General features: G+C 45.3%; 1 protein-coding gene across 1 annotated transcript; it reads right to left on the bottom strand.

The window, feature by feature from the left end:
• Window positions 1-1095: 1095 nt before the first annotated feature.
• LOC118504469 (shematrin-like protein 2) lies at window positions 1096-2160 on the bottom strand. Its single transcript, XM_036038978.1, has 2 exons — window positions 2014-2160; window positions 1096-1906 (listed from the first exon to the last, which is right to left on the bottom strand). Exons 1-2 carry the CDS (start codon window positions 2023-2025, stop codon window positions 1604-1606), a joined length of 315 nt encoding a protein of 104 aa, XP_035894871.1. The 5' UTR covers window positions 2026-2160; the 3' UTR covers window positions 1096-1603.
• Between the last annotated feature and the right edge of the window lie 7850 nt (window positions 2161-10010).

Below are 10010 nucleotides of genomic sequence, written 5' to 3'. Positions count from 1 at the left end.
AAAGTGATGAAGAAAGTTAAAAGGCTTTAATGATAGTTCACCTTAAAACAAAAAAGCGAAAAAGTTTCATATAACATGCAATAAAGCGGTACTGTTGTCTGCATTTACTAACTAACTCACATTCCATATCACATTTATAAAAATATAATATCTAAATTTGTGCATTTTAGTGCAGCAGCACGCTCTAATTTGTATGCAGAAAAGATACTATCGTTTGCGCTTTCCGGGTCATACTAGGTACAAAACGTGAATGGCTTGGGAAATATTGCTATCGGAATGTAAAATCTACGATCGATTTACTACCTTTGATCGGTAACTGTGTTCCGATTCATTCATGTTGGCGATTCGGGTTCTACGATCGTTAATGAAAGTGGCTAGTCTCGCTGTTGTTTCATTAATCAGAGAAATTTCATATTTCCGTGTTTTCTGAATCGTAATTGACAGTAAAGAATGAATGAATGAATGAACGAACGAATCATTAGGGAGGTACGCAAACAACTAAACACTGTGTTAATCATCCTTGAACTTTCCGAAGGTTTACAGGTCAATAGAATGATACAAGGACGTTTGTTTTTATCAATCCAGCCACCATATATTCTATACTATACACTATATTATACACATACTAACAACATGTTAAATAGTAAAGTCTATAATCAACTTTGAAGTTGATTTCAGACAAAATGATAAGATGTTGCCAATGCTTTTGTATATGTTGGAATGGATAAACCTCAACATCTAAGGGCAAGGTAGTGTAGTTGTTTTGACCATTTGTTTGGATCAAGTAAATTAATCTAAAAAGTGATTTTTTTTCGCATGATCATACAATGCATAACTGTTTTATAATGTATAGTAGTAATTGAGTTTTTGAAGTTCATATTTCTTTTTACTCTTTTAATCCTTACATTTTTAGAGTAGTTCATAACAATAAAGTTCACATGAATCAATTGCAATTTTGAACAATTAGTAGATGTGCTATTTAAAGATTATGAAAAAAAATGTTTTTATCATCTGCAATACTACTTGCAATCGTTCAATGTCTGAATCAATTTGGTACAATTTTCTTTCCACTTTTTATCCCACAAAAGCACGCAGTTGTTTTACGTAAAAGATTTTTTTCCTTTTTATTATTGTACTGTACAAATGCTACAGACTAAGGTAAAAAAGAGTAATAACACAGTAGAGGCAAAATCAAAGTAAAGTAAAGTAGTCGTATACTTTCGAAAGTATTCACAGCATTCGTCCAGGGAAGTCGGTCGGGAGAAGAATTTTGATGGAACCAAAGCTCCACCATTACCGTGGTAGGGATGTACCACGGCAGGTGAAGGGAAGTTGACACACCCAAAATCGCGACACAGCGAATCCTTGCGCTCCTTTCGGTTCGTATCCGATGCACGGCCGACGGAAGTGATTCTCACTCTAGTACACTTGGCTGCTGCTCGATGGCATTAGCTCTGCATGAAACGTCTCGTGTAGAGAGTGCAACGCGGCACACACCATTCTCACTCTGCACGCACTAGCTTTGCACTATCGAGGCAACTTCACTTCGTGTTGCATCACATCATCGAACCGGAGCAGCAGGAGCGTTCGGAATGGTGGGCGCTTAGTGGAGTCCGTAGCCCAGGCTGTAGCCAGGGTAGCCAGAGTAGCCAGAGTAACCGCCCAGGTATCCAGCGTGGGAACCGTAGTATCCTGGGTACGATCCGTAGTAGCCGAGGTGCGATCCGTAGCCGAGCCCGTGTCCGTAGCCCAGTCCTCCGATGCCACCGTAGTAACCGTGGCCGGCCAAACCGGGATAGCCGTTGTAGCCGTAGCCGAGTCCTCCGTAGATGCCACGCTTCTCGGTCACCTTCGACTCCTCAGCACCATAGACGGCAGCGATGGCCAGGACGACGAACAGAGCAATCTGATCGAGTAGAGCGAGCAAACGGGAAGAGAGAGAGAGACATTAGAATCCGACCGTAAAGAACACCGATAAAGCACTATCACTAGCAGGAACACTTCCGAACTTACGAAGGACTTCATAGTGATGATTGGTTAGTTGGGTTGGTTGGTTGGGTGGTTGGTAGCGTAGAACACTTTGCACAGTTCTGTACACTGAGATTGCAAGTGGCGAATTGATGCTGCTGTTAGGAGTTGCCATTACTTTTATACGAAAAACGGCTCCCTCCAAAGCGGTCACAGAATTTCCCGTCCGCGAAAGGGTTTCGCACGAGCCGTCCCTTCTCCCCCCGGGGTTCCACTTTTCGTACCAGACTTGCCCCAAACCATTCGACACCGCGTGGCGCCCTCTCCCCCTTTTTTTCTCGCTCGTGCAAAGCGTGCGAATTTTCCCTGCAATGGTGCACGGCACGCGAGCGGTGAGCAGTGGTGTACCGACGGGAGGGATTTAGCAGTGCATCGGTAGTGCATCGGTCGAGCAAATGCAGATCACCAGTTTGTAGCTGTGTTCTCCCTTGCCGAGCCGCTCCATCCCCAGTTTCCGATCCGTCTAAGCATTCGTACGTCATTCACTCTTGAGTCACAGCACGACGCAGCCAGTTGTTCTTGCTGCGCTCCGTTGTTGTCGGCGATGAAGAATAGCATTTGTCCGGGGTTTGGGTCACGGGTAGCGTTTGGTTCACGCTGCTGCTGCTGCTGCAAAAAAAGCTGGCTGCGCGGGTGCGTGCGAGGAACTTTTGGAGGAAAGGTAAAATCCAAAAACAAAAACTCAAACAGCATCAAGCCAATTGTTTCCTAATCTACGGAGCCCAGTGGAGGAGGTTTGATTCTGTCATTTCGTTCGCTCGTTACGGCTACACCCTCAAAAAAAAAAACCCCATCGATATAAGGGGTGTGAAAATATGGCGATTAGTGGCACCGGTGGGTACATTCGCACCTGTTAAATTATTGCTGCTGTTAGTGGAAAAATCAGAAAAAAGAAGAAAATTGGTACTATCCAACATCGACCGTACGAAATCGCACGCAATCGACGATTAAGCCGAGTGGGTGGTCAAATCACGCGGTACAACGGATTTATTGCTTCGTACGCCCATGTTTTCCCATCAAACGAATCGTAAAACTTCATACCTCATCTGCCTAGAAACGACGAAAGGGGTCATCACTGGTGCAATGATAGGAGGAAAACACAAGTGAAAATGGTAAATAAGAATCATTTGAATTTCATTAATTGCTCGTTCATTAATGAGGTACTGTGTGAGGTATGGGATGTGCTTTTGATCTAACCATCTGAAAACAATGACGCATTACCTCTCTGGCGTTCTTGTGTGTAGTTTCTTAAATTGTGTTGATTTGTTGAACCACCAAGGTGTAATTGAAATGTCTTAGCATTAGATAATCAGCACAGGCTAATTAAAAATATATTTACGGGTGATGCATTTTATATGAAATGACAAACTGTGTGAGAATTTTCATCTGTTTTGCTGTTTATTTTGCAGGTTTACTGGTTTATACTAACTACACTCCACTGCGATATCCAGTTACTACCTGTGCGTACATTACAGATCTATTCAAAATTAATGGTTTAAATTTCAATTTAAACACGGTTAAGCAATACGGCCGTTCTTTATGAATAAAAAAAAAATTAAACACGGATTTGAACTCCGGTCCTGTTGGGTGAAGACTTTATTATTAATTTTTTTACTCATTATTTTTTATTCTTTAGGGACGGTATGGCCTGTTGTGATATTCCTTAATAATAAATTAAAACTAAAAATAATTAAATAAATCAGGCTTGTTTAAAAACATATTTCAAATGCTAAGAACAAACCGTATCTCGATTGAAAATATTGTAAGAATCATCCAAGAACCAACAAGAACAAAAATCATTGCTTGTCGTTGCAATCCTCCCCACACGGTCTTCGGCGCCACGGCAAGTGTGAATAGAAAATATCAACAAACCAATAAATAACTACCAGCCGTTCGCCTTTCGACCAGCGCGGGTCGTGAGAAACAAACCGTATACCGCCCAACACGACCAAGAACTACACATTTCCGTAGCTCAGTGCACTGCCCGGCATGCTGCAGTGTTGCACTGCATCTTCCACACCACACCACACCGAACCGGCTCACCGGTGATCTAACGCACTAAAATGTGCGTCGTCGTCCAGTTCAGCCTGACCGGCAACAGGTGAGTAACACAGTTGAGCGGCAGCGAAAGCTCTCATTCTCCAACCGACCGAAAGGTGCGTCTGAAAGGTGAAATGAAAGCAAAAGCACCGAGTGGCCGGCAACATGTCACCATGGTGGTCGATGTCTCCATCGGTACCCGGCTCCCTTTGCCAGGAAGAAGGGAATATGGTGGCATTACAAAATGAGTGGTGCCGGGTTGTTTCACTATCGGGTCGGTCGCGCCCCAACAGTTGTTACATGATGCAATACGCGGCCCAACAACGGGTGCGCGTGTCTCGCACCGTAAGGTGGTTCAAACGACCGGTCAAGGGATCGGAACGAGGGATTCACTGTTTGAAAATAAAAACCCCAATTCGTTCACACCGTTTCGGAGTGAGCTTTCGCGGGCGGGTAGAATACCAACGAGAAGTGTGGTCCGTCCGAGAGACGTGCATGACTGAGGTAGACTCAGAAGTAGTGACAGCGACACATATTAAGTTGTAAGGGCCAATCGGTAGCTGTCATGTTTTTATAAACTTCGATTTCAACCCTCAAAAACTTTGGGTCCGAAAGGCACGGGTTCCGATGCGTCCTGCACTGATGATATGCCGATCACGTGTATCCTAGTTTTGTGGTGGAAAGCATCGTAGCTCTGTGAGGGTTTCGTCGGATAGTTATGCTTTATTATTTCGACTGATTAATATTCCAAACAGCACCCACGAGAAGGACGATTTCAGTACATTCCTTAACGTTAAGGATCATTAGAAATGAGAAGAGATATAAATAGACTATCGTTTTACTCATTTTAGTGCGTGATTAAAGTACTGAAGAAGATCACGTTCTCAAACGGATCCTTAACCTTTGCGATCTTGTAATGGATACTGGAGCTTTCCAGCTTGATCGTCAGTTATAGCAGTTTAGCGTAGATGGATCACTCTCATAACATCTCATAATAGTATTTCATTTTGCATCTTCATTGCTCTCGTCAACAAAGATGTCCAAATGGCCGCATCAGTCCGCTAACAGCTTTGCGAACACACCATGTTGTCTGATAGTGGTACACGAGCTCTCGCTGCTAATTTTGCGTGCTAGGAAAATCCACCTCAAACAATGCAACATTTGTCCTTGTGACAACGCTGCAGCTGCATTAGTTGACCCAACGCGGGGTGACAATTTACCATCGCACTCGGGCTATCGGTCGCCCCAAGGGTTAGATGACTAACGACACAGCTTCAACGTTCAAGCGTACCCTCTCACATAGTGACCCATTCCCTTTACCGATTGTTAGGAGCACGGTTTGGAGGGAACTAATCTCACCCTCCAGCCATCCAGACATGGTACCGGCCAACAATGGTAGCACTAACTACCGTGCGGCCTATGCGGATTTCCAGACATAGGCAATTATCGGATGTTAGGCCCTTCGGCAGCTGTTCCATCCGTAGGCAAGTGGCAGCCTCGTAACCATCCACAGAATGGGCTACCCTCACAGCAGCCTGTTGCAAAGGTGGCCCATCCCGGCACAGCAGCCAAACACGCCCGATGATAAGAAGCGTACGGTAGACGATAACGGCTTCTTGTTCGCCGATGAGAACAAAATTTTAGCAGAAAAATCCCACCTCACCGTTTTCATGGTCGTACGGTGTGGTGGGAAACGTTTGTAATCGCAAGAAAACCCGTCCGGAAGGTGTGAAACCAGCCCGCGTTGTGCGTTTGGGCTTGCACCATTAGAAGAAGGGGGCCCGATTGTTTCAAGCTGCCGACAAACACTATTACCGAAGGGCAAATGATTGTTGCAGCTGCAAATAGCAACGACAACTCAATTCTGCCACCGGCAACCTGTCGCCCACGGTCCGGATCTTGGTGATCAAGATAAACACCTAATGATCTGCACGGGTACCGTTCAGAACGCGCCGCTCTGAGATTTCCGAGCTACCACCACTATAAGGCGGAAAAGTTCTAGTCCAGACGATAGCCACAGATGAGGGTAAATTCCCTCTAGTTCAAGGCAGAGAATCCAGAGGGGAAAACTTTAATCACCAACGCAAATAAGTGGAACGCTTAGCAAACAAAATCGATTCGTTACGGAAGACACATTACGGCCCTCAGATACGCCGAGCTTCGATCGAAAGCAATTTATTAGCGTGTCAAAAATGTTAACTTAATTACCCTAGATTGCGATTGATATTTAGCGGGTGATCTCTGCTCCCTAGTCCGTCCCGAAACCGGCCGAGTGTATTAGGAGTGGACGCGTGATTAATCATCTTCAAGGGGGGGTGCTGCAAAAGGGCTTCGAAAGTGTCCAGCCTACCAGGCCAAAGCTAGCGTCATTCGATAATCGAGCAGGGTGAGGCCCTACGGAGCAAAAAAAAAGCAACGATCTAGGGCCGATTTTCTAACACCTCGTGCCATTTTATGAACTTCTGCCCGAGATCGTAACGTTAAGATCAGATGTTAATCATGGCACAAGGAGTGTAGGTAGAGTCACGAGTGGAGCTAACTTCGCACAGCACGGACTAAGACGACAACCCTCTGCAAGAAGGTTGAAAGTTTTATAATAATTTAAAGCCTGCGATGAAGTGAAAACCACATTCAATATTTCATCGGTAGCCTTCCGCTTTTGACTCCCATATCACAACAAATCAATCGGAAATTGCGGTTACGGGTAGAGATGGATAATCGTCGCGGATATGGTCACTATGGCCCTGAATTAAGCGTGCAGACCCAGTGGTGGGTCAGAACAGAACTAAAGCCCTTCGTAAGAACGTGATTAATCAAACAAACGATTTCGCTATAATAACACGGGTGGGGGTGATAATTTTTAATAAACTTAGAAGCGTTGATAGATCCATGATTCACTTCCACAGTCGACTAGAGAATTCTGTAAACACCCCGTTGTGGTGGTACGGTACTGCACTTGAGAGCCATTTAGCAAAGGTGAAGGATACGAAACGGCCAACACTGATCTGCTTCGTACTTTAGGACTGTCTTGTGTTCATCGCGTCTTGCACCTATCGCACCACATAAAGTGCCCCCTGATCGTTCGTATCTCTTGATCACAAAAGTTAAGATAATGTGGAGTTTTTCGTGCACCCTTAGGTAGAGAGCTCGTATCAATTCCTGATTGAAATTTCGTCCAACAGTTCGATAGAAGTAATAGACACCTTTCCGTGTATCTCTTGTACATCCAGCGTGGTAGTAGATCACACCGGATAATTGAAGACCCGGCGGCGGCATTCCGGCAAGGGTTCTAATAGGGTAGCCCGATGGCGGTGCCTCATAATAGGCACCTAACGCGAAGGGTTTCTCGCGTACTATGATCACGATCCAGCTCCAACGGCAGTGTAAACCAATTCCTCACTTCTCCAACGATTGTACCGCAGGGAAGCTAAACAGTTCTTGTATTCGCGTATTTATTCTGTCCTCCATCAAGCCCTACCGGGTACGGGAGATGAACCGAGTGAGGAGAGCCAATCTTGAGCCTTCTGCGATCGAGACCACTCCGACAAAACCCCGGGGTCGCAGGGCGTTAACGTGGTGCACGATTGTGCCCAAAATGTTTGCCCATTCGGCTGGCTGGAATCACATTTTAATCACGACAATTATTTATAGCGCAATCGATCGCATTGAAAATGTAATTGCCAAACGAGGTAACGACCGACCGATTGCTTGTAGCACGGGCGGAAGAGTAGCAGACCAGCCGGCTGCCGGGAAGGTTCAAAAGATGTTGCCTTTTCATCAGCAACGAAGGTGCTAGCTTTGTATTCCTGGCTGGCAATGTGGAATTGAATTTCGCGCATTACTTTAGACTTTGGGTTGGCTAATGGCTTAAAGCGCAAAGAAAATTTTACAATCAATATCATTTACAGATGAATGAAATTTTACCTAAAGTTGCGTTAATCGGTGATCGTCGTGAAAGATGACGCAGACTCTCTATTACGATCAATCGATCAAGGGTGAGGAGCATTTATGCATGTCCGCTGAGTAAAGACGATAATTAAACGGTTGCGTCTGGAGGATATTTTTTAAATGCTAACTGTCATTTGCGGCAACGACAGTCAATCAGACACACTAGCGAGGGCAACCGACACCATTAATTAACTCGTGTAGAATTACGTTTGCAAGTCAGCCTCGAGCAGCTTCCTCTGCATTGATCACACATAAATCCGGCTCAAAAGTTAATTGTTAGCATTTAAAGAGGATAAGAGAATTTTCAGTAGAAATGTTGTGAGATTTTTTTTTAATATATCACTAAACAATCCCAATCGGTCGGGGCGGGGCGGTGGCCGAGGCGACAGCGGCGCCGGTCTTCACACGGCAGGGCCGGGGTTCAAATCCCATCCAGACCGCCTCCCCGTACGAAAGGCTGACTACTTTTCTACGGGTAAAATTAAGTCACTGAAAGCCAGAAATGGCAGGCCGAGACCTCTTGAGGTTGTAGTGCCACAGAAGAAGAAGAAGAAGAAACAATCCCAATCAGTCTGTATTATTCAACAATCGTTCCTGCCCGACCTTATTTATACCAATGCAATGTTGGTGCATCATGCAACGATGCAACGAAATGATTCAGGCCGCATTGGTGAGCACTTTCAATTACGGGTGCCACAAACGGGACCAAGCTCTTTGATAAGACAACCAACAGAAGGAGCGGACAGAGTGAGAGTCTATGGCCCTCGTGGTAAATAAGTCATCGAGCTCACCTCTGACCAAACGGATCAGCCCGTTAGGCCAGCCGATTAGGTGTGCAGCCTGAACCAGTTACCGGCAGAGTCGTTGAGTGAGTAACAAAAAAGCGCCACATGGTGTAATAGAGAACGAAGGCGGTGCATTCAGCATAGGGCGCATGCTGGATTTGTTATGTGTCTTGTGGCTGATATATTATTCGGGCATAACATCTTTCTTGTTCGGGCGTTTTTGATTTATCATAGTGCCTGATGCCAAATGTGGTGGTAAATTTGCAGTGTCCTAAGGTAATTTAACGATTTTTATCTCAGACCATTTAACGTCCAAGAACGTCGTCCGAGAATATGCAATTGCACAAATGGTACAAACCATGTCTCCATTCTTATCATTCGACTGCACCTGTCTTCTGAATCATTAGACGACGGCACACATTCTGGGCACGGTATTACCAACAGATCTAGTGACATGGCGCACCGGACGCATACCACCGTGTGAGCGTCGGAATGCAAGACCGCCGGCCAAAACCGTTGCATCGTTGTTGCATCGCTGATGTCATAGCACGCGCCGGTCCACCGCTTGGCGGTGGCTCGTATTTGCACAATCGATGAAATCGAGAGTGGATAATGACGGAGTACGCTGATTGCACGCTATTAATCCGCAAATCGATGCGTCCGATACCGCCAGACTGGACGATGCGCTGTTGGCAAATAATAAATATATCCTCCCAACCTGGTGTATCATTTAGTTTGGCCATTTCAAGTGACCTTCGACCGGCGAGCGAGGTTCCGGAACGTCCCCACGACTTCGGACATCGGTCGGTCCGTTAGGAATTGTTTGCAATGTGATGATATCCAACCCTTCGAAACAGCGATCAATCAAGTTCAAGTCATTAGCTCACGGATTAATAACTGTACTTTTTATCTCAAAACACACCGATCGTTCGTCGGAGGGATCTCGATGGCTAGTATTGATGTGATCATTTGCCAAGTCTCCGATCGCGTTCGATACATAATTCAATTCATTCGGTCCATGTGCACGTGTACGCCTTTGATTTATTGGGATAGCTACACCCGAACAGTGTCCGTGTTGAAATCACGGCATAATATATTATGCCCGATGGAAAGGTTTTTTGCTCGTCGCGAGGAACTGATGTCATTAAATTAGGTCACCTGGACGGCGCAAAACGTGTGACGGATGCAACATTTATGAATGCATTACGA

The sequence above is a fragment of the Anopheles stephensi genome, chromosome 2, assembly GCF_013141755.1.
Source record: "Anopheles stephensi strain Indian chromosome 2, UCI_ANSTEP_V1.0, whole genome shotgun sequence".
NCBI classification, from domain to species: domain Eukaryota; kingdom Metazoa; phylum Arthropoda; class Insecta; order Diptera; family Culicidae; genus Anopheles; species Anopheles stephensi.
This window is presented reverse-complemented; position numbering and strand designations above follow the sequence as displayed.